This window comes from Podarcis filfolensis (genome assembly GCF_964270895.1).
Source record: "Podarcis filfolensis genome assembly, chromosome: 2".
In the NCBI taxonomy this organism is placed as follows: Eukaryota; Metazoa; Chordata; class Lepidosauria; order Squamata; family Lacertidae; genus Podarcis; species Podarcis filfolensis.
The window spans coordinates 13,678,735-13,703,814 of NC_139605.1; the positions used below are offsets into that span (position 1 = coordinate 13,678,735).

At 45.6% G+C, this 25,080-nt stretch overlaps 2 protein-coding genes across 2 annotated transcripts in view; both read right to left on the bottom strand.

Annotated features, from left to right (window-relative positions):
• The window catches only part of LOC310757095 (uncharacterized protein), a 124,194-nt gene that overhangs the window by 63,618 nt on the left and 35,496 nt on the right, over positions 1-25,080 (bottom strand). The window lies entirely within an intron of this gene.
• LOC310758195 (uncharacterized protein) overlaps positions 1-25,080 on the bottom strand; it is a 37,722-nt gene that overhangs the window by 6,221 nt on the left and 6,421 nt on the right. The window contains exons 6-14 of the mRNA XM_083604123.1: positions 24,288-24,314; positions 23,114-23,203; positions 19,947-20,051; positions 18,426-18,530; positions 15,460-15,986; positions 6,940-7,437; positions 3,699-4,013; positions 1,469-1,564; positions 115-345 (exon numbers count right to left, since the gene is read on the bottom strand). Coding sequence (XP_083460249.1) covers positions 115-345; positions 1,469-1,564; positions 3,699-4,013; positions 6,940-7,437; positions 15,460-15,986; positions 18,426-18,530; positions 19,947-20,051; positions 23,114-23,203; positions 24,288-24,314 — 1,994 coding nt within the window. The remainder of the gene's footprint in view (positions 1-114; positions 346-1,468; positions 1,565-3,698; positions 4,014-6,939; positions 7,438-15,459; positions 15,987-18,425; positions 18,531-19,946; positions 20,052-23,113; positions 23,204-24,287; positions 24,315-25,080) is intronic.

The following is a 25,080-nucleotide window of genomic DNA, read 5'->3' on the forward strand; positions in this document are numbered from 1 at the left end:
GAGAAAGATACAGAGAAGTCTGTCTCATATTTGTGTTACCAGGAGGACTGATTTGCCCTGTTTTCTCTGCGGAAAACCAAATGTCACTTTCAGGTGACATTGACTCCATCTCACCTGAAGGAACAGCTGTGGAGGCTGCTCACACTTCTCCTCCAGCTCAGCGATCAATTTCGTGAGGTAAGAAATGTCCTCCGAGAGTCTGTTGCCATTTTCCGCCACCTTCTTCTTAATCTCCTTTTCTAGGTTTCTCAGGCGGGCCAGCGAGGAACTCTCTTTTTCCTCCAGAGAATTTTGCATCTTCTCAAAGGCGTCTTTGATTTTCTGCTTTTCTTTGTTTAACTGTTTCTGAGGAAAGAACGTCCACACAGGTGTCACAAATGCACCTAGAACAAGCATGGAAACCCCCCCTCTGTCCTCCACACATACACATAAATCCACTCCACATATCAGACGTGCAACATGCACAGGTAACACAACACACATCCAGTACTGGCAATCCCCCATTTACACACATCCAGCTGACCCATGACTGCACACACATGCAGCTACTTTCAGGCTGCACACAGGGCAAGGAATGGCTAAGGAAAGAAGTGATTAGTTCCGAAATTTTAGGAAAGTAGGAAGTAGGAAAGTTCTAGCCTTTCCTGCCATACCAGCCTGTGGGTTTAAAGGATGCTATGCTAGCAATTCGAAAGCAAGTGCAAGTAGATAAATACCTTCCAGCGGGAAGGTAAATGGGGTTTCCGTGTGCTGCTCTGTTTTCGCCAGAAGCGGCTTAGTCATGCTGGCCACATGACATGGAAAAACTTACTGTGGAAGTGGACAAACACCGGCTCCTTCAGCCTGTAAAGCGAGATGAGCGCCGCAACCCCAGAGTCGTTCGCGACTGGACTTAACTGTCAGGGGTCCTTTGAAGGTAAAGGGACCCCTGACCATTAGGTCCAGTTGTGGCCGACTCGGGGGTTGCAGCGCTCATCTTGCTTTATTGGCCGAGGGAGCTGGCGTACAGCTTCCAGGTCATGTGGCCAGCATGACTAAGCCGCTTCTGGCAAACCAGAGCAGTGCACGGAAACGCCATTTACCTTCCCACTGGAGCGGTATCTATTTATCTACTTGCACTTTGACGTGCTTTCGAACTGCTAGGTTGGCAAGAGCAGGGACCGAGCAACGGGAGCTCACCCCGTCGCGGGGATTTGAACCGCCGACCTTCTGATCAACAAGTCCTAGGCTTTGTGGTTTAACCCACAGCGCCACCCTTAGGGGTCCTTTACCTTTACCTTCATCTTTTATGTACATGATTTAGAGGGCTTTGTGGAATAGCCTCTGGCTAGTCTGGCCAAGTGCGAGGCAGTTTTAAAGCGACAGGCTTTCTGGGGTTCAGGTTTGCTCCATGATCCCTGCCTTGGCTGCGAGTCTGTTGTCTACGCACAACCTTGGCTTGCAAAGATCTTGAATGAAAAAAACCTACCAGACATTTCTCCTTTTCCTCTTCTTCAGACTGTTTCTGATTGACAAGGTTTTGCTTTGCTTTCTCCAAAGACTTCAGCTGGCTCTGGGTTCTTTCCTGCACAGATTGAAAATAACATTGTTTGCCACCCAAGTCTCCGAGCTTCGAGAGATTCCCGGGGTTCCGGGCGCTTTCTCATCAGGGTTCGTGTTTCCTTTTGGGAATGAGGCACAGCAGAGACTGTGGTGCCTTTATGATATGTGGTTTGTTTACACATATATACAACTATCTGTGAGTTGAGGGAGGGGCATTTGCCACCCCCCTTCCTTTGTTCTCCTTACACCTCCCCCCGGAGACTCGCATGGCTATTACAAAAATTAGAAACCTTGGTTCGGTTTTAACACAGGTAGGCAACCTAAGGCCCGGGGGCCGGATGTGGCCCAATCTCTATCTCCATCTGGCCCACGGATGGTCCAAGAATCAGCGCGTTTTTCATGAGTAGAATGTGTCCTTTTATTTAAAAAGCATCTCTGGGTTATTTGTGGGGCCTGCCTGGTGTTTTTACATGAGTAGAATGTGTGATTTTATTTAAAATGCATCTCTGGGTTATTTGTGGAGCATAGGAATTTGTTCATCCCTCCCCCCAAATATAGTCTGGCCCACCACATGGTCTGAGGGATGGTGGACTGGCCCACGGCTGAAAAAGGTTGCTGATCCCTATTTTAACACTTGCTGGATCCTGGGATTAGAGAGATCTGGCACTGACAAACTCGTAACGATAATTTGGTTCTGGCAGGAAGGCAGCCCATGTGATGCCAAACACAGGTCTCCTTAGAAAATGTTCACCCTATCAAGTCATTCCATTCTTTCAGAAAAAATGATTTTGGGCCATCCTGTAGGATTCCTTAAGTAGGTTTGTCTGAAACATTGACATGATCATGGGTAGCTAAGAGGGCAGAGGCCATTGCTGTGGTGACGCTTCATCTTCCCCATGTCTTTGTACTACGCAGCAGACTGAAAAGGGCTTATGTCTCATCATGCGAAGCATGGGGAAATCTAGTAATTTGCAGAGGTTTCTTCCTACTCCTTCCTTGGAAAATAAAGACAATATCCCAGGCATCCCTGATCCTGCGGCCCTCCAGATGTTTTGGCCTACAACTCCCATGATCCCTAGCTAACAGGACCAGTGGTCAGGGATGATGGGAGTTGTAGTACAAAACATCTGGAGGGCCAAAGGTTGGGGGTGCCTGCCATATCCCCCTACCCCCCACCCCTTTTCTGAGTATGTTAGATACATATTATATGATCCAGTCTGATTCTGAATCAAACTATTTGTTCCTCTAGCAAAAAGCTGCCTTCAGGTTTGTAGGATATTAGATAGAATTATTTCACTTTCTCAGCCCAATTGGAAGGAACTGAACCTGGGATCTTAGTTTGCCCTGTGGAAAGCCCTCCCATCAGATGTCAAAGAATTATTTGACTTTTGGAAGACATCTGAAGTTTTTAATGGTTGATGTTGATGGCTGCATATAAATAATAAAATTATTATTATTATTATTATTACTACTACTAAGGCTCATCTGGAGCAAATCTGAAGCAGATGCATTGAGGAACCTGAGCATTAAATTGCGCCATACAGCCAACAACCTCCCTGCGAGAAGTGAGGTTACAGGGAACCAGGCAGAGGGCCTTCTTGGTAGTGGCGCCCGCCCTGCGGAACACCCTCCCACCAGATGTCAAGGAAATAAACAACTATCAGACTTTTAGAAGACATTTAGTAGCCCTCTTTAGGGAAGTTTTTAATGCTTGATGTTTTGTCGTGTTTTTAATATTCTGTTGGGAGCCACTCAGAGTGGCTGGGGAAACCCAGCCAGATGAGTGTGGTATAATTAATAAATTATTATTATTATTATTATTATTGTTGTTGTTGTTGTTGTTACAACTCTCCAAACTCTCAGGCAGAATTTTATAGACTGAGATTACCTGGGGCGGATCTACACTCATCATTTATAATGTTTAAAATGCGTTAACAGAGGGCTCTGCAGAGCAGTGAGCCGCCAGCAATGGAAAACTACCATTAAGCGTTAGAGAACATTATATTCAATCACCTTTAGAAGATCAATGTAGATCCAGCCCTGGATTAAATCGGGAGTCTTCTATATGTCATTTCCTCGCCTCCCTTCATAATTCAGCACTGACTATAATAGGAACAGAGGATCCCAGCATGGCCCCTCCCCACACCTTACTTTACCTTATATAATTTCAGTGGAAGGAGTTTGAGGCCTTCTACTGTTTCTGCCAGCTGCAGATTGGATCGAAAATTCCACTTCTGGATCCAGGATTTGCAAAGAGGACACTTCAACACTCCCCCATCCTGATTTTCCAATATCTTACAATAGCAGGTGATGCACCCCCGGCAGAAGTTGTGGCCACAGTCCAGCATCACAGGGTCTGTAAGATACTCCCTGCAGATGGAGCAAGTGGTTTCCTCTTCCTCATTTGTGGTTGGTGAGCCCACAACTGGGGTCTTCGTGGCATTGATGTTAGGAGGTGCAGCTTGGGTCACCTGCAGAATGGATATGTTTTAGAAGAGTTTGAATTTGATATCCCGCTTTATCACTACCCGAAGGAGTCTCAAAGCGGCTAACATTCTCCTTTCCCTTCCTCCCCCACAACAAACACTCTGTGAGGTGGGTGAGGCTGAGAGACTTCAGAGAAGTGTGACTAGCCCAAGGTCACCCAGCAGCTGCGTGTGGAGGAGTGGGGAAGTGAACCCGGTGCACCAGTTTACGAGTCCACCGCTCTTAACCACTACGCCACGCTGGCGTAAATTGCTGTAGGATAATAACTATGACCAAACTGCGGGAGGCAGTGGAAGACAGGAGTACCTAGCGTGCTCTGGTCCATGGGGTCACGAAGAGTCGGACACGACTAAACGACTAAACAACAACAATAACTATTTGAAAAATTATTATCATTATCATTATCATTATTATTATTATTAGTCCCTTTTTGCGCAGAGGTCTCCAAGAGACTTAAAAGAGTTTAAAACAGTATTCAGATAAACGTAAATAGCAGCTGGGCAAAAACATACACAGTTCATCAAAATTTACAAAACAGCTCTCCCAACAGCCCAGAAAGATCACTTCTATGGAGTCGGCTTGCATGTCCTCTAATACATTGCATGGAATCCAACATAGCACTAAGGCAATCGTTTCATCAGCACCAGGATTTCTGCTTGGGCAATGAATTGTTCTCCCACTGGAGGGGCTACTTTGCCTGCAAATTTCATACAATCATAGAGTTGGAAGGGACCCTGAGGGTCATCTAGTCCAACCCCCTACAATGCAGGAATCTCAGCTGAAGCATCCCTGACAGATGGCCATCCAAGCTCTGCTTAAAAACCTCCAAGGAAGGAGAGTCCACCGCCTCTCGTAGGAATATGCTGAACAGACTGAATGTTCAGTCGGAATCTCCTTCCTTGTAACTTAAAGCCATTGGTTTGCATCCTACCCTCCGGAGCAGGAGAAAACAAACTTGCTCCCTCTTGCATGTGACGTAGCCCTTGAAATATATTCAGAGTCCTGTAGTGATTTCATGCTCTTTATTGCAGCTTGTAAAACAGTGATTGAATTGCCCCCCCAAACCTCAGGCTTTTATACACCGTATTTTTCGCTCTATAGGATGCACTTTTCCCCCTCCAAAAATTAAGGGGAAATGTGTGTGCATCCTATGCAGCGAATGTAGGCTCCTTGGCTTCATTGATAGCAACGCAAAGCCTCCAAAGCACAGAGGGAGCACTCCCTCCACACTCTGGAGGCTTCGTGTTGCTTTTGCTGAAGCCTGGAGAGCGAGAGGGGTCGGTGCGCACCGACCCCTCTCGCTCTCCAGGCTTCAGGGATAGCCGCCTGAAGCCTTTGGAGCGCAGCGGGACCTCGCGCTGAGCTCCAAAGGCTTCGGGTTCCTTTTGCTGAAGCCGGGAGAGCAAGACTCTCCTGGCTTCAGCAGAGAGGGAGAGCTGCGCGGCGCCCCTTCAGCGAAGCGGGAGGAGAAATGGAAGGGGCTCCGTTTCTCCTGCCGCTTCGCTGAAGGGACGCTGAGCAGAGAGGGGGAGAATTTTCCCCCCTTGTTCTCCCCCTGTAAAAGAAGGTGCGTCCTATGGTCGGGTCCGTCCTATAGAGCGAAAAATACGGTACATTATTTACACAACGAGTCCTGTCTGATTGGCTGATTCTGCTTCCTTCCTGGAGCTTGATTGGACTTTTCCTGCAAGCCAATCAGTTTTATCATTCTAGAATCCTACCTGCCTATTTAGGATCCAAGCTTAGTTCATAACAGCCCTTCAGATATTTTACTCACTTATGTGAAAAGGAAAAGAGATTATAGCCATTTAAAAATTCCCCATTATAGTAAATGGGGTCAGAAACAAAGCTTCAGATTTAACAGATCAAATATGGACCCCAATTTGCCGATGCATTTAGCTATGTTGTGATTTTGGTCTGTTTTTATTTTGAGGGTGTGTTGGATGGTGGCTGATAGATTGGTTTAAGCATTTATTAAGTTATTTATCCATATTTATTGCAAAAGGTTTATATCCTGCTTGGTTGTAATAAAACCTCAAAGTCATTTACAAAAATAAATATTTTTATATAATTATTGGCAAAAGGAGAGAGATAAAAGCAGCTATTTACGACATTTAGAATTTAATTAAAATCAAGGATAAGCCAAAACCCAGATTAAAACACACGTCAACATCCTACATGCCTGGAGTTACACGCCTGCAGAACTTCTTTTTATCAGTTCCTACACTTTGGACACCAAGGAGACTTCAACAACTTTCCCTCGGGATGTTCCTGACAATGGGCTGGAAGCATCTCTGCTTGGGCAACAGATTTCTGCACGTGCAGTGAGACTTCCTCTCCCTCTCCTGTCCCCTCCACCCCCCTGCATGCCCTCAAAATCAGCTCAAGGGTTGCTTAGCCATCATTTAGTCTCGTACCCAAGATGATTCTGCTATTCCCCCAAATATGGCCAATGGCAGTGGCTGAACCATTCCTAGAAGTGATGGCAAGGTGTTCTGAAGTTAGCCAAAAGAGGAAAACCTCCACCACGCTCGACTGCCACATTCCCTCCCTACAAAAGGTGTTCGAATTTAACCCCCAGGCCCCCAAAGTAACAAAAAGAAGTCTCAGTTTCCCCCTGCAGCTCAAATGGCCTCATGAAAGTGTACATGGAATACCATGGGATCATAGAATTGTGGAGTCATCTAGTCCAACCCTCTGTGATGCAGAGATCTTTTGCCCAACGTGGGGATTGAACCCACAACCTTGAGATTCAGAGTCTCATGCTCTACCAACTGAGCTGTCCGTGTGTGTGTGTGTGTGTGTGTGTGTGTGAGAGAGAGAGAGAGAGAGAGAGATATCTTCAGCTTGAACCTCCAGGAAGAAGACCCAATTATTTCCCTGTCCTCTTCCTTCGTGGAGATCTCCTACCTTGGACCCTTGAGCGGCCACTTCTGCAGGAACCACATCCTGGATTTTGTCCTCCTTGCTGCATTTGGACACGGTGCAGATGGGGGCTTGATCCTCCTTGCAGGAGAGCCTCAGGGGATCTTGGTGACTCTTGCTCACTTCCTTCCTTTCGGCATCTCTTTTCGCCCCCTCCTGAAGTTTCCTGACCAGCTGTACAAGGTTGGCCAGTTGCTGGTTGGGCTTGAAGTTCCTTTGATGGACGGTTTCGCCACACAGCAGGCAGGAAGGGTCTCTGTTGGGCTCTCCCCAGTGAGGCAGCGAGGGGAGACAGGCTTGGCAGAAATTGTGCCCACAGTCAATAGTCACAGGATCATCGAAGCATTGCTTGCAGATGGAACAAATCTGGTCATGGAACTCATGGAGAGAGCCTGAAGCCATGGCTTTCTTTCTTTCTTTCTTTCTTTCTTTCTTTCTTTCTTTCTTTCTGTCTTTCTGTCTTTCTGTCTTTCTGTCTTTCTGTCTTTCTGTCTTTCTGTCTTTCTGTCTTTCCTCAACACATAATGAGGGACTTATATTGCATTTGGGATGCCAGGGTCTTGGTGTCAGAGTTCCAGGATTGGTCTGAAAATGTGGGAGGGGTTAATGCCTCCCCCTTTTCTCAGGCGGTTCCTGGAAATCACACAAACTAAGTGGCTGCACAAACGTTGACACTACACAGCTGATTCTGCCTCTGCTGTTGCTGTGACAAGCAAACACACTCTCTGCATAGACCTCTCTCTGCATAGAGATTCCCAGAGCAGTTCAGGATCCTGTGTGTCCGTGACTGCCCTTTACACAGAAGTAGGGGCAGGGGAGAAATGCAATTCAGTGCACATTTTAAAGTTCACCGTGCTTAACCAGCCCTTTCTGAAACCACACAGGAAGCGAAACACAGCCATTCTTTGAAATTTTCACGTCTCTGAATTTTGCAGTGCAGATCTTGAGCCAGAAGGGATATTCTGCAAAGGTTCTTGTGCTAAGGTGAACCGTGAATAAAAACGAATATCTTATTGAAAATAACATACAGTATTGAGCGAAACGGCTTTGTTGACAAATTTGCACGCCAGGCAAAATTGTGTACAATTTGGTTCGTATTAGGAGAAATTTGTTCCTATTAGGAGAAAACTGATGGTGACTTGAACAATAATAGCAAACTGATGTGGAAGCTTAGGACTAGAAAGATGAGAAATTGTGAGAAACTGGAATGGACAGTCACCCATCCCTATACACAAGTAACACACGTAGAGGCCTTGGGTGTGGAATCAGCCACATAACAACTGTTGGAATGTGCTGGAACATCTGCTTAAACAGAACGTCCCTAAAGCGGTATAAAAAGGGGTTCATGTACAAATGCTCCATATGCATAAGAACATTTTGAAAGATGAGTACAGTTGAATGGAAGCACTTGAGGCTCAGTAAGTAGGATACAGTGGTACCTCGGGTTACATACACTTCAGGTTACAGACTCTGCTAACCGAGAAATAGTGCTTCAGGTTAAGAACTTTGCTTCAGAATGAGAACAGAAATCGTGCTCCGGAGGCCCCATTAGCTAAAGTGGTGCTCCAGGTTAAGAACAATTTCAGGTTAAGAACGGACCTCCAGAACGAATTAAGTACATAACCTGAGGAACCACTGTATTTCAAAACTTTCAAGGAGCGTCTCCACTCCTATCATTCAACCCGGACACTGAGGTCCAGCTCTGAGGGCCTTCTGGTGGTTCCCTCACTGTGAAAAGTGAAGTTACAGGGAACCAGGCAGAGGGCCTTTTTGGTGGTGGCGCCCGCCCTCCTTGTGTCAAGGAGATAAACATCTACCGGACTTTTAGAAGGCATTTGAAGGCAGCCCAGCATAGGGAAATTTTTAATGTTTGATCGCTATTCTTCTTCTTCTTCTTCTTCTTCTTCTTCTTCTTCTTCTTCTTCTTCTGTTGTGAGCTGCCCAGAGTGGCTGGGAAAACCCAGCCAGATGGGTGGGGTATAAATAATAAATTATTATTATTAGGGACAAAAGCCAAACATAGTCCAACTCTCCATAAAAGTCAGGAGCATCATACCATCAAACACTCATGTAGAGCATTAAATATTGAAAATATTCCACATGCATTACGCATATTCATCTGCAGATGTGCTGAACGAAGCAGATTATAGAGGCCTCTTTTGACCTACATTTAGACGGTGAAACAGCTTTAGTCACCCCGACCTCTCAAAGGAATAATAATAATAATAATAATAATAATAATAATAATAATTTATTATTTATACCCCGCCCATCTGGCTGGGCTTCCCCAGCCACTCTGGGCGGCTTCCAACAAAATATTATAATACTGTAATACATCAAACATTAAAAGCTTCCCTAAACAGGGCTGCCTTCAGATGTCTTCTAAAAGTCTGGTAGTTGTTGTTCTCTTTGACATCTGATGGCAGGGCGTTCCACAGGGTGGGTGCCACTACCAAGAAGGCCCTCTGCCTGGTTCCCTGTAACTTGGCTTCTTGCAGTGAGGGAACCGCCAGAAGACCCTCGGAGCTGGACCTCAGTGTCCAGGAAGAATGATGGGGGTGGAGACGCTCCTTCAGGTATACTGGGCCGAGGCCATTTAGGGCTTTAAAGGTCAGCACCAACACTTTGAATTGTGCTCGGAAACGTACTGGGAGCCAATGCAGGTCTTTCAAGACCGGTGTTATATGGTCTCGCGCCCAAGTGCCTTGGTGGGCCTTGCAGAGGGGGAGGCCGTGGCCTCAGTGAGGCAGCCTCAGCCTCATGGTGAGGCTTACAAAGTTAAAGCAGTGGGCAGCAGGTGGGTGGGTGGGTGGGGTTGACCAAGTTGGCCTGGCTGGGTTGGAGGGGGCGGCACGTGTGTGATGTCACGCATGGACAACAGGCTCCCTCAGTGTTGGGTGCAGCTTGATACCTCTGCCTGAGACCCACCTCTGATTCACTCCTTAAACTCACTACAGGACCCCCTTGCACATAAGAACATAAGAAGAGCCTGCAGGATCAGGCCAATGGCCCGTCCAGTCCAGCATCCTCTTCTTATAGTGGCCGACCAGATGCATGTTGAGTTATAGACAGTGCTAAGAATCCCTGAAGTGAAGTCATTTCCCATATACCACCCATTGAGTCTTCATCCAGCTCTTTCCACGAGAGCCATTGCCAAAACCTTCTGACTCCAAACAGATAACAGCAAGTTATATAAATCTTTCCAACTTTGTCCCCCCCCCAAATTATTAGTTTTCACAATATTGTAAACAAACAAACAAACAAACACATAAGACAAATAAACATAAATCATAGCCTTATTGAAACTTACAGTTATTAACTTTGTTAAGTGACTTCCTCGCTTCCCCTTGGTTGGATTTCATTGCATGTCCTTTTAACGGTTTTCCAAATCCTAATTTTTATGAAATTTAACTTAAAACATTAACATCCTTAGATCGTCACCTTATGGAATTAAACATATTAATTCACTTAGCATAAATAAAATCCTAAGCCCATTAAGTATCTGCAAGCTATTTTCAGTTAGTTTAACTTAACAAATTTAACTAAATAATCATTAAATTTATTCCACTCTTTCTGATACTCCTCCTCCTCCTGGTCGCGGACGCTTCCGGTCAGGTCGGCTAGCTCCGAAAATTCCATCATCTTCATCTGCCATTCTTCTACTGTTGGTAATTCTTGGGTTTTCCACTTTTTAGCTAACAAAATACGAGCAGAAGTTGTAGCTTACAAAAATAATTTAACATCTTTCTTGGGCAATTCCAAACCTGTTATTCCAAGAAGAAAGGCCTCTGGTTTCTTTATAAATGTATATTTCAACATTTTTTTCAATTCATTATAAATCTTTTCCCAGATTTCATCTTGGGACAGGTCCACCACATATGATAAAAGGTTCCTTCCTTTTCTTTACATTTCCAACATATATTGTCACCATTATGATATATCTTTGCTAATTTTACAGGAGTCAAATACCATCTATACATCAGCCAGCTCTTTCAACGAGAGCCATTGCCAAAACCTTCTGACTCCAAACAGATAACAGCAAGTTATATAAACCTTTCCAATTTTGATGGGATGCAACCAGCAGAAATGTAATCAGTTCTTTATTTAAAGCATCTGTCTTGAAAATTGTTGATAAAGATTTTTTGGGGTGTACACTGGACCGTTTGTTTTGTGAATAAACTTAATGAAGAAGCATATGAACTCATGTTGGCAATCATAACAATCATCGTCTCATCTCTTTGTACAACATCAACAGAGTTTTGTGTTCAGGACCCAATCCTTGGCAGAGAACTTCTATCACAAGTGCTTAATTTGATAAAGTTAATGGTTTTCACATGTCCTAGAACAGAAGGCATGCCACTCATAGGTTTGGAAGCTAGTGCTTTGCTTTTAACTTTCTTGTAGAAGAAGCAATGAATCCAACTAGCCTTTGGAGCAACTCTGTGAACAAGTTGGACCAGGCCATTCTCCCTTCCTATTACAGATGGGGCAAATTGTTCTTCAAAGTTTCGGTTTTCTTCAAAGGGCTCTTCAAAGACCGGGTGTCCATTTTTTGAAAGATAATAATCAAGTGGTTTGTTTTTCAATCCGACGTGCTTTCTTTCTAAACACTTTGATGGTTCTTATGTTTCCAAACTTTCATTTGCTAAACACATTTCACACACTGAGGTGTTGGTCTGCTATTCTTCTAGTACAGTGGTACCTTGGGTAAAGAACTTAATTTGTTCTGGAGGTATGTTCTTAACCTGAAACTGTTCTTAACCTGAAGCACCACTTTAGCTAATGGGGTCTTCTGCTGCTGCTGCGCCGCTGGAGCACAATTTCTGTTCTCATCCTGAAGCAAAGTTCTTAACCTGAAGCACTATTTCTGGGTTAGCGGAGTCTGTAACCTGAAGTGTATGTAACCTGAAGCGTATGTAACCAGAGGTACCACTGTATAGGATTTCAACCTTGTGCTTAGCTTCTTGGGCAAGTTGCTTATCTCTGAGCCTCACCACTTTGCTCTTTGTAAAATGGGTTTTAGGGACTCTTCTGTTTGGTGAATGTCCATTAGGACATCTGGAACATGTTGGTTATGTTTCTGCAGCACAGTGGGCTCCCCCTCAGACCCCAGTGTTGAAGCAACCACTTCTCACAGAAACCTAAGGTACCACTGTACAAGAGAACCTCTGTTTCAAGTGTTGTGGGTCAAAACTTCAGACCCTTTGAGTAGTTGTGTCTTCTTTTTACTTTCTGGGAGGCTGCTCTTTGGTGAAGGCGGCCTGTTCTTGAGCAGAAAGGCGAGAAGCTATCACCATGATGTTTGTGTTTTCTTATCAAAAAAGCACCCATTGCACCCAAAATGATTGCATTTTGCATCTCCTTTGGCTTTCAGTTACTTTTACCAATTCCTTTCTTTCTCTGCCCCCTGCTGGTGCCTCCCCCTCCCCCTCAACCTTCTGGTACTTTTTGTCCTTGTGTCACCTGTCTTGCTTTTGCTTCTCTCTCCACACCTTTTGTTTTCTCTTTGCCTCTTCTTTGCACCTTTCTCAGTCAAAGAATCATAGAACTGTAGAGTTGGGGGGGGAACCACAAGGATCATCTAGTCCAACCCCCTGCAATGCAGGAATCTCGACTCAAGCATTCCTGACAAGATGGCCGCCCAACGTCTGCTCAAAAACCCCTGAGGAAGAAGAGTCCACAACCTCCTGAGGGAGTCTGTTCCACTGTCGATGTTTTGTCGGAATTGCCTTTCTTGTAACTTGAAGCCTGTGCTGGGCCCAGGGGTAACCCGAGAATCCGGTTCAGAATCCGAAGGTTCCGCTAGGAGTCAGTTTGACAGGGCCAAGGCAGGACACGAGGCAGGAAACCAGGCAAGGATGGGTACAGGATCTCAGACATACAGCAATGTTGCTCCTGCAACCTGGTGTGGGGTCTGACAGCCTTTGTCGGGGTAACAGCCGATCCTGATCCCCCGGCGACTCACCTCCCTGTTTCACCCGAAGGCGAGCACTCATCCTGCGAGTCTTCAGGTCTCTCCTTCTCTCAGACCTGAGTCTCTGCAGCTCGGGAGACGTTGGAGGGTTACTAGACCCAGAGGCCGCCTCAGCCTCCCCTGACCAAGCCGGTAGTGGAGCAGCTGTAAGTGATGGCCCAGCTGAAGGCAACGAGGTAATCCCCACATCTGGAGCCAGGGCAGGCTCAGGCCCCTGACTCGGCCCAGCTGATGTTTGTTGTAGGGGCACCTGTGCAGACCGGGACTCTTCAGGATCAGGCCCCAGACTTGGTTCAGATGATGCCTGAGGCAAAGGATCCGGTGCAGACTGAGACTCCACTGGTCCAAGCCTGAGTCCCAGGCCATCACAAAGCCATTGGTTCTAGTCCTACCCTGCTCATGGCGCATTTGTTGTGGACCCGTGCATCTTGTCCACCATACAAAGGCAATCATTATTGCAGAAGAGGGAAATATTTGGCTATCTGCATGATGAAATCTAATTAAGTGCTTAAATGAGCTGGGGCTGACAAGCCTCTCCCCTCTCCCCCTGTCATATGCTTCCCATATTTTTGATACAATTTGCTCGTTCAATTTGCAACTATATACCTTTGGTCTGTTCCAGCTTCCAAAACCCTTTTACATAAAGGGAAAATGTGGGAACATTACATTCAGGCCATCACACATATGTCAATGTCCAACTCCAACTCCTTGAAAGATCCCATCAATGGGGTCTCCAATTTTTTTTACACATCACTTGGGAAGACAGGCAAACTAATACCAGTGTACTGGAAGAAGCAAAGATCACCATTGTCGAAGCAATGATTCTTCAACATCTACTTCGTTGGACTGGTCATGTTGTGCAGATGCCTGATTATTGTCTTCCAAAGCAACTACTCTATTCCGAACTTAAAAATGGAAAGCAGAATGCTAGTGGTCTACAAAAGAGGTTTAAAGACTCTCTCAAGGCAAATCTTTAAAAATGTGGTATAAATACCGACAACTGGGAAACACTGGCCTGCAAGCGCTGCAATTGGAGAACAGCCTTTACCAAAGGTGTCATGGACTTTGAAGATGCTCAAACTCAGGATGAAAGGGAGAAACATGCTAAGAGGAAGGCATGCTTGGCAAACCCTCACTGTGATCAACTCCTGCCTGGAAACCAATGTCTCCACTGTGGAAGGATGTATGGATCCAGAATTGGCCTCCACAGTCACTTATGGACTCACTGTTAAGGCCGTGTTCATGGAAGACAATCTTACTCAGCTACGAGTAATCGCCAAAGAAGAAGAACATATGTCAACGAGTCATTACAGAACAGGCCATGTGCCCACCTTGGGCAACCTCACAATAGCACATTGTTTTGCTTTTAGCTCATGTATTGGTGATCTACAAGGGAAGAATTCTGTGTTGATCACTGTGTGTAGGTTTGAGTGCCTGGAGGAGGAGGAGGAGGAGGAGGAAGGAATTGGAGCTATTTCTGTTCTGAACATGGAAGCATGTTGGAATGGCTGTGAATGAGTAGAGCTAGTGACATGGCGCTGTCCATGCTAAATGCATCGCTTTACCTCTCACCTCAAGGCCAGGTGTACAATAAATGTGGAGTTGATAAATTTTGTCCTTGTGGAACAGAGGATACATGTGTTGCCAAACCAGGAGTAGCCTGCACACCTGTTATAATCACAGATGGCTTCTAGGAGTCTAGACCAAGGGTTCCCGGAGTGCGTCTGTGGACCGTCAGAGGTCTATGAGCTTCATTCAGGTGGTCTGCAGTGGCAACTCTGTGGGGTGACATAGCTTTGTGTGTGTGAAAAACGTTGTGTGTGGGGGGGGTGGTGGATCAAGTCAAAAGACCATCTGGCCCAATATTGCATTCTCACACTGGCCAACCATGTTCTGGAAGCCCAGGGTTCAAAAGCACTCTTTGTTCCCGCCATCTGGTATTCAGACTGACAGGCAGGGAAAATACATAGTCCTCAAGGCCAATAGCCATTCATACCCTAATTCTCCATGAATTTTGTTCTCTGCTTAGGAGGGCAGACATTTTCTCTTTAGGTTGTTACTGTAGGCTCAGATTTTCACCTCAGTAGGTGGAACATAGTCAGGGATAAGGACCACAAAATAAACATTGCAACTGAAAACAAGGAGATGGTTTATTGATGCAAAACGCTCAGTACAGTATAGAATTGATATTGTAGACCAGCGGGTGCCCACTTATTTTGGACGAGGGCACATCTCAAGTTTTGAGGGAGTGCTGTCGGTACCAGTAACAAAATGGCTGTCACAGGACCATAACAAAACATGGCTGCCATAATACAATATGAGAGGGAATACAGTCGTGATGAAGCTTTTCCCTTAACTGTATTTTCATACTAGAAGAGGCTTAGACTGTTGGATTTCTGCCTGCCAGACCATTGTTAAAAGCACTGTTTTTCCCACATGCCAATCTCATGCAGCTGCACGGGAAGTGCAAAAACAACTCCTCTTTTTCGGGGCATTCGGGGTGATTGGGGAGGGGGCTGTGAGGAGATTCAGCAGCTCAGTTCAGCTCCTTGCCCGACCAAGAAAAAGGGCCGGATTTCCTCCCCAAAGAAGGACGCTTCCGGGAAAGTGAAGATCAAGACATCTCTTTCGACATCAAAAAATCCCACAGAACCCCTTTCATAGTCCAGAGTCACCCGGATCTTCCTGAGCTCATGATTTAAGAGCAAAGGCGTCCGCTCAGGGGCAGTAAAAGCCCAAAGTCCATACAATGAGCCAACCATGGCTTTTCCCACAGCCCAGATTCCTACACTGGGTTGAAGGCTGACCTGTCCCTTCCTCGGGGTCGACTCGCGTGCCACCCCCACAGCCCACGTGGCATTTTTCTCTCCCCCAACTTCCACTTCCCACCATTTTCTTACTGCACGGAATCTCTCGCTGCCCAGCATGTAGGTCTTTGGATCAAATCTCTTTGGGCTGTCGGGCAGATTTTGCCTTTCCCTTCCACATCTCACACTCTTCCCATCTTCAGAGAGAATGAGGTAGTGATTTGCTGTTTCTGGATCCAAAACTATCTTCACTGTAAGAGAGAGAGATTCACACACAGAGAAAGAGGGAGCCGGGTAAGTGTTTGAATTATAGGGCAAGGTGCATGTGTCTTTTTGAATACCCTATAGTTTTTTTATATGCCTGTTGTCTTTGTCCATGGAGTTTTCTTGGCAGGGATACTGGAGTGGCTTGCCGGTTCCTGCTCCAGGTTTTTTTTGCTGGAGGAGACTCTTGAGAGTCCCATGGACTGCAAGAAGATCAGACCTCTCCATTCTGAAGGAAATCAGCCCGAGTGCTCACTGGAAGGACAGATCCTGAAGCTGAGGCGCCAATACTTTGGCCACCTCATAAGAAGAGAAGACTCCCTGGAAAAGACCCTGATGTTGGGAAAGATGGAGGGCACAAGGAGAAGGGGACGACAGAGGACAAGATGTTTGGACAGTGTTCTCGAAGCTACCAGCATGAGTTTGACCAAACTGTGGGAGGCAGTGGAAGACAGGAGTGCCTGGCTAAACGACTAAACAACAACAATAGTTTTTTTTGTGTTTAGGAAGCTACTGAGGGGGTTATAGGCTGGCTACAGTTTGGAGGGGTGGGTGGGAGTCAGGGCTAGGAAATGGCAAATTACCAATTTTTGGTTTCTTATGTTTTCTACTCCTGAATTCAGTTCTCCACATTTTCACATTGCTTTGCAAATTCTTTTCTTTTTTTAAGTACTCATGAAAATCCATCTATGTTGCTAGCTAACGCTAACACTTTTTTTTTTGCATGTTTGTACACATTACATCCTTGGAGAACTGCGCTGCAAAATTTGGAGGAGTGCAAATTTCGAAGGGATTTTTTTTTTAAAGCACTCATGAAAATTGTTATGTACTGAGTTGAATAGGATCCAAACCGCAGCAGTCTGATTGGTCCTAGAACAATAGGATCCAAAAGGCAGCAGTCTGATTGGTCCTAGAACAATAGGATTCAGAATGCAGCAGTCTGATTGGTCCTAGAACAATGCAGCAGTATGATTGGTTGGCAGGAACCACCCAATCATGCTCCAGATAGAAGTGAATCCACAACTTGATTGGCTTACAGTAGAATTCCGGAATTAGCCAATCATGTGCAGCCCATTGTGTAAATAATGTATATAAAGCAGATACTTTGAGGGGACTTTCATTCATTCATTCCTCCTCACCACTATGAGCTGAATAAAGAGCATGAAATCACTTTGCGACTCTGAGTATATTTCAAAAATCCATCCGCGTTGCTAGTGCGAATTTCTCCTAACACATTTTTTTGCATGTTTGTACACGTTGCATCCTTGGAGAACCGTGCTGCAAAATTTGGAGGAGGCTGACATCGCAATTTGCATATACTTTCAGGAAGTGTGAATTAGGTAAGATTTGCCTTTCCACATGAACTGACCTGAATTTCTCCCCATCCTTAGTCAGAGTGGAGCTTATGGATTTCGTTAAGGTGGTGAGGCTCAGAGGGCAGTGACTTGCCCAAGGAACAAAGCTGGAGACTGCATTCCTACACTTGCTAGCTTGGAAATGAATCCTTCTGAACTCCATAGAACCTATGTCTGGGCAGACCCAGGTAGGATTGCTCTGTGTATCTCCATCTGCTGGAGGGAGGGGTGAACAGCCTCTGGAGCTGTGAAGAAGGAAGGAAGGAAGGAGGACCAGAGGGAAGAGAAGAAAAAGGAGCAGGAGAGAGTTTAAAAAAGAGGGAGGGAATGGCTCAACCTCCCCTATGCTCTCTGATGGGTTTTTATTAGGTAAGTGTGGGAATATATTAACTATATTTTATCCCTCCACAGACACATGTGTGTGAGTTAACAAACAAAAGAATCAGCTTATTGTCTGCTTATAAAGGGTGGGGCTGAGCAGAATTTAAATCCCAATTTAGGCAGTTTAATTCAAATCATAGGAATTAGCTGTTAGGGTGATCTCCTCCCCTGTTTATAAAAAAGAACAACAAAACAACAACAAAAAACAGGCCACAGACTGAAAAGTAAGTTTAAAACATATAATCATCCTTAGCAGCAACAGCATTAAAGATAATACTTGTATTTAAAAAAAACAAACAGCTTCAGGCATTAAAGATAATACTTGTATTTACAAAAAAAAAAAAAAAAAAAAAAAAAACCAGCTTCAGGCATGCACCAGAATTTGGAGCAAGTGGAGGCATGTCTGCCTCCATTCTTGGTCGAAGGAAGAGAGAGAGAGAAGGAACAGGAAATATTTATTGGCTTCTTCCCCCTCAGGAGAGAAGGGGAAATGACACCACACACTGCCCTCTCTACCAATTACATTTCTATGGTCTGTGGCCTATCAGCAAGACAGCTCTATGGTCTTAACTCCTTCACATGCTAACTAGTAAGTATGTGCATTATTACTGTAGATTTGACTGCAAAATCTCCCCCACACATTCTCTCTCACACACAAATAGGAAAAAAAAATGTCCCCAAGCAGCGTACCTGATTCTATCTTCCCAAGTCTTCCCGAGTTGCTCTTCTCCCTCATGATGCACATTTCACCTTGTTGTATGCTCTCTGGTGTTGAGGAGGGGATGACAGAGCCAACTGCAGCAGCAAGGAACATGATTAGTTGGGGACATCTTTAAGAAATGGCCAAGTAAGACACATAACAGTTGACTGAGGTTGACTGAGGGAAATGATCAGGGATCAACCAAAGCAACACTGATGTTCCTCCCAGGAAGTCCTGCCTAAGGGAATTTTACATTGAAAACAGCAAAGTGTTGTTAAAGGCAAGGTGTGAGGAGGCAAGGCACAATGCGGGAAATTCAAGGAAGTGACCAAGATGTGGACTGCATGCCCATCAGGAAAGGACCTTGGAAATTGCCACAAGCAAAGTACAGGTGTCCTCCTTTTACAAGTTTTCTTGCGCTTAAAGGACTGCACCCGAGAGAGAGAGAGAGAGAGAGAGAGAGAGAGAGAGACTTTGTATTGAAGCCTTGTAAAGAACCTTTCCTTTTAATGAAGGTGAAAGAGGAGAGCGCAAAATATGGTCTGAAGCTCAACATAAAAAAAATGAAGATCATGGCCACTGGTCCCATCACCTCCTGGCAAATAGAAGGGGAAGACATGGAGGCAGTGAGAGATTTTACTTTCTTGGGCTCCATGATCATTGCAGATGGTGACAGCAGCCACGAAATTAAAAGACGCCTGCTTCTTGGGAGAAAAGCATCTTAAAAAGCAGAGACATCACCTTGCCAACAAAGGTCTGTATAGTTAAAGCTATGGTTTTCCCTGTAGTGTTGTACGGAAGTGAGAGCTGGACCATAAAGAAGGCTGATCGCCAAAGAATTGATGCTTTTGAATTATGGTGCTGGAGGAGACTCTTGAGAGTCCCATGGACTACAAGAAGATCAAACCTATCCATTCTGAAGGAAATCAGCCCTGAGTGCTCACTGGAAGGACAGATCCTGAAGCTGAGGCTCCAATACTTTGGCCACCTCCTGAGAAGAGAAGACTCCCTGGAAAAGACCCTGATGTTGGGAAAGATGGAGGGCACAAGGAGAAGGGGATGACAGAGGACGAGATGGTTGGACAGTGTTCTCGAAGCTACAAACATGAGTTTCCCCAAACTGCGGGAGGCAGTGGAAGACAGGAGTGCTGGCGTGCTCTGGTCCATGGGGTCACGAAGATTCGGACACGACTGAACAACTAAATGACTAAACAACCACAACAACAAACCACATTTTACTCTGGAGATCTTACGTCTGAGCAGGCCCAGATAGGGTTGAACCACATACCCCACATATCTGTTGATGGGAGGGGGGAAGAGCCCTTGGGCTGGGAAGGGGAAAAGGAAGGAAGGAAGACCAGAGGGAAGAGGGAAATGAAAGTCGGGGAAACAGAGGGACAGGACGGAAGGTTTCTTTAAAAGAAAGAAAATGGGTGGGCAAAAGGAAAGAAATATTCCCCCCTTTATTTGTCTCACAAACACAAAAAATCAAAAGTCACAAAGCAACGTACCTGATGACACTCTCCGGAGTGCTCCCAAGCTGCTCCCCTGCCTCCCTGTCCTGGCGTCCCCTTCCCTCATGCTTGCTGACCTCAAGGAGGGCTGGAATGAATCACCTGCAGCAGCAGCAAGCAACATAACTGCTTGGGGGCATTCTTAAGAAACGCTCAACTAAGACGCAAACAGTTGTGCTCTGGTTGGTTTAGGGACGCGATCGGGGACCAACCGAAGCAATACTGGGGAAAATAGTTCAGGGTTCTTCCCACTGAATTTTGCCCAGACAACAGCCAAGTGTTGTCGGGTGTTGTGAAGGGTTGGGGGTGGGTAGTGGGAGGAAAGGCACAGGGCAGGAAGTGGCAAAGGTGTGGACCACATGTGCAGCTGTGGGAGACCTCAGAAGCTGCTATGGGGAAGGACAGGTGTCCTACAAGCACGGGCGTACAAAGTGGGGGGCGGAGGGGGCCGGCCTGTTAGGATTCTTGCTCTGTGTTTGCAGTCATGAGATTGTTGTCTATCACATGACGGCGTATGTTTTCACTCCACAGAGTGGGAAGTGATGGAGACAGGATGTTTATATTACTGTATTCCGCGGAGTGGGACTATTGTCCTTTGTTCTTTCTCTCTTTGCTGTCTGATGAGAAAGAGGAAGGAGCTCCTTCAGAATGCTCCGAGTGTATTATATGTAAATAAACGTAGATTAGCCAAAATGCTGAGCTACTGAGTTCTGTTACGCGAACTGCAAATACTCTGCAGGATCGTGAGTGTGCCTCTTGGTATCAGTCGCTGTGAAGATCAGGCTGGAGAAAGCTTTTGAAGCTCCTGAACGACTGACCAGGAGGGAGAGAACATGCCAGTCAGGCACGTGTCTCTACCAGGGTCCTACAGGAGTGTAGGACGATTCTAAGAGGGCCGCCCCGGGTGTCACTCTGGGTGTGTGTGTGACAAGATGACCCCTGCCTCCCTCCAGCTGTAGAGCGGCCGAGGGCATGCATAGTCAGTACGGGCGCTGCTCGCACAGCGTCAGTCCGAGTTGCCGCTCTCTCGCGCCATCCATACGGGTGTCTGTATGGGATGCCGTACGTGCACCACCGGGCGCTTCACCCCACCCCTCGGCATCCCGCCCCGGGTGCCAGGGGAGGTTCCTCCACCACTGCCTACAAGTGGTGGGGTGGGCAGGAGAAAAGGAGCATGAGCACTGGCTCTGATGCCTCTGCCAGAGGAGACTCAAGGCTTCGTACCAGCACAAGCACCAACTCTATGGGAATGAGGACACCTCAGCCCCCCCAAAGTCTGTGGGAATGGGGCTGAGCCTCCCAAACTTGAGAGGCTGGGCCACGGCGGCAGTCCTTATGGGCTTCCCCGTGGTGGTGGCAGGTCCCACCAGTTCTCCCCACAATGGCGGCGGGCCCCACTGGGCCTCCTCCTGACTTACGTGACATCACACAAGTGTGTTGCACTTCTGACATCATGAGCACGCAACGAGGCGCCCCCCCCATGTTGGGCACACCTTGGCGCCTCTGCTTACCAGCAACCTGCAAATATACTTTTCTAGCATTTTCCTTCTACCGTATTTTTCGCTCTATAGGACGCACCCGACCATAGGACGCACCTTGTTTTAGAGGGGGGGGGACAAGAAAAAAGGACTGGGAATGGTTGTGGACCACCGGTATAAAATTTACGGCATGTAATGCCTTAAAAGAAAATATTATGAAAATGATTTATAGGTGGTACATGACTCCAGCCAAGCTCGCAAAAATTTACCACTTGCCTGATAATAAGTGTTGGAAATGTAAAGAGACTGAAGGTACATTCTTTCACCTTTGGTGGACATGCCCAAGGATTAAGGCTTTCTGGGAAATGATCTATAATGAAATGAAAAAGGTATTTAAATATACCTTCCTGAAGAAACCAGAGGCCTTTCTCCTGGGCATGGTCGGCCAATTGGTGTTAAAGAAGGACAGAACATTTTTTATGTATGCTACAACAGCTGCAAGAATACTCATTGCAAAGTATTGGAAGACAGAAGATCTACCCACCGTGGAAGAATGGCAGATGAAGGTTATAGATTATATGGGACTGGCAGAAATGACCGGCAGAATCCGAGACCAGGGAAAAGAGACGGCGGAAGAAGATTGGAAGAAATTTAAGGACTATCTTAGGAAACATTGTAAAATTATTGAAGGTTAGAACGATGTTGATTCAGAAATTAAGTGAAATTAAGAAATTAAGAAATTAAGCTGTAATGATTATGTGATCAAGAAAAGAAAGGTTAAAAATTATACAGAAATTAGGGGAAGGATTTGCTGAATTGAATTAATTAGAGATTGGAATACAGAAAGGGGAGGTATGAGGAGGTCGGGAAAGTAAGTTTTATGAATATAAGGGATTGAAATTATACTTGTTGTTGTATGTGTTTTGTATGTTTTGTATGTATTTTTACTGTTTTTGTTTTTTGTTTTGTTTTTTTTATTTCATATAAACTTTTAAAACCTTAATAAATATTTTATAAAAAAAGGTTAAAAAAAAAAAGAAAAAGAAAAAAAATCCTCCCCCTCTCTGCGCAGCACGCCTTCAGCGAAATGGCAGGAGAAACGGAGCCCCTTCCATTTCTCCTCCTGCTTCGCTGAAGGGGTGCTGCGCAGCTCTCCCTCTCCCACATTGCCTTCGCCTTCAGTGAAGGCAACCCGAAGCCTCTGGAGCGCAGTGGGAGTTGGTGCGCACTGACCCCTCTCGCTCTCCAGGCTTCAGCGAAAACAACACGAAGCCTCCAGAGTGCGGAGGGAGCGCTCCCTCTGCGCTTTGGAGGCTTCGCGTTGCTATCGCTGAAGCCAAGGAGCCTGCATTCGTTCCATAGGACGCACACACATTTCCCCTTAATTTTTGGAGGGGAAAAAGTGTGTCCTATAGAGCGAAAAACAGTGGCGTAGCGTGGGTTGTCAGCACCCGGGGCAAGGCAAGTAATTTGCGCCCCCTAGCCCGTGGATTTGTGCCCCCTAACCCTAACCCCCAGATGTTGCGCCCGGTGCGGTCGGCCCCCCTGCACCCCCCACGCTACGCCACTGGCGAAAAATACGGTATATCCAACCCACAGACACATATATGTCCCCTCACTAAGTCTCTCTCTCTCTTTCATTTACACACACAAAACCCCCTATAAGTAAGTAACAAAGCAATGTACCTGATGATACCCTCTGGAGTTTTCTTGAGCAACTTCTCTCTTCATCTTGTTGCACGCTCTCTGTCCTTGAGGAGAGTAGCAACGAGTCAGCTGCAAGAAGAAGAAATTTGATTGCTTGTGAGGTGCCCTTAATAAATGCTCAACTAAAGGCTTGTCAACACTTCCATTTGTCCCATGCCTAGAAAGGATGCATCTGGGTGATTTTGTGCTTGCCCTGTGCTTCCTAGGCATGGCTCTGAGCGGTTTTGACTTTGCCTCCCCGCTTTCTCAGGGAAAACCTGCTCTTTAGTGATAAATTGGAACAAACGACAATCTGAAAATGAGAGAATGTGGGCCTTAGCTCTGAAGACTGCTGGGGCACAGTCATAGAATCATAGAATCATAGAATCATAGAGTTGGAAGAGACCACAAGGGCCATCGAGTCCAACCCCCTGCCAAGCAGGAAACACCATCAGAGCACTCCTGACATATGGTTGTCAAGCCTCTGCTTAAAGACCTCCAAAGAAGGAGACTCCACCACACTCCTTGGCAGCAAATTCCACTGTCGAACAGCTCTTACTGTCAGGAAGTTCTTCCTAATGTTTAGGTGGAATCTTCTTTCTTGTAGTTTGGAACCATTGCTCCGTGTCCGCTTCTCTGGAGCAGCAGAAAACAACCTTGCTCCCTCCTCTATGTGACATCCTTTTATATATTTGAACATGGCTATCATATCACCCCTTAACCTCCTCTTCTCCAGGCTAAACATGCCCAGCTCCCTTAGCCGTTCCTCATAAGGCATCGTTTCCAGGCCTTTGACCATTTTGGTTGCCCTCCTCTGGACACGTTCCAGTTTGTCAGTGTCCTTCTTGAACTGTGGTGCCCAGAACTGGACACAGTACTCCAGGTGAGGTCTGACCAGAGCAGAATACAGTGGCACTATTACTTCCCTTGATCTAGATGTCACTGCCCTACAAGTTGTTAATAACATGAGATGCAGAAGAGGCTCTTTAACTTTTTTCAAGAAGAATCCTTGATATTGAAGAGAATTTCAATAAGGGCTATACAGAATGCACCAATATTTGTTTGCTTGTCAGATGTGAACCCTTGCCATTAGCACAAATAACCCTTCTTGGTCTTACCCCAAGCACCCCCTCCCTTCAAAATCCTCCCATCTCATTCAATCCCAGAATATTACCCTTATTCTGTACTTCTTCCAGGGACTCTGTTATGAAGAAGAAAGAGGGAGAAATTTATTTATTTTATTTATTTAAATCATTTCTATTGATTTTTCCATGTATACTACTTCTAACAATATATCTTTAACAATTTTTCATATTTTGACCCTCCTCCCCTGGACTTCCCTCATACTCCCGTTTTGTTTTATTTCCATATTGTTCACCCTGCATATTGTTTCCCCAAAATTTTCTCAATACATATAGTCTTATTTTTCATTGTATACAGTTGTGATTGTTTACTCAAACCCTGCCAATGAGTCCATTTCTTTATGTTGCCTCCTCATATATGTTGTAAATGGTTCCCATTCTCTTTTAAAGTTAAGAGGGAGAAATTTAAAACCAGACCCTGAGGCACTGAGCAGATATGTCAAACTAAATTTTCCTGCTTTGATTGGGACATAACTTCTTTGGTTTTCCTTGTGGTAGGGTTGCCATATTTCAAAAAGTGAAAGTCTGGACACAAAAGTTATTGAACTTTTTTGAAGAAAGTGGTTGAACTTTTTTTTTGGAGCTATTTTTTAAAAAAAAATTGCCAAAATGTACATTTTCAACATGAGTTGCTATTTCAGTGATTGCTGCCTGAAGACTGTTTCCGACGGCTGAATCCCAGCAAGCCATAGAGAGAATCAGAGCATGATGCTTGATTCCTGTTTTGAATCCAAGGCTGTGGCTATGGGAAAATAAGACTGTCTTGGGGTGTCTGTGCTGTGAACCGCTCAATTGTAGGCTCAGATTGTATATACAGTGGTACCT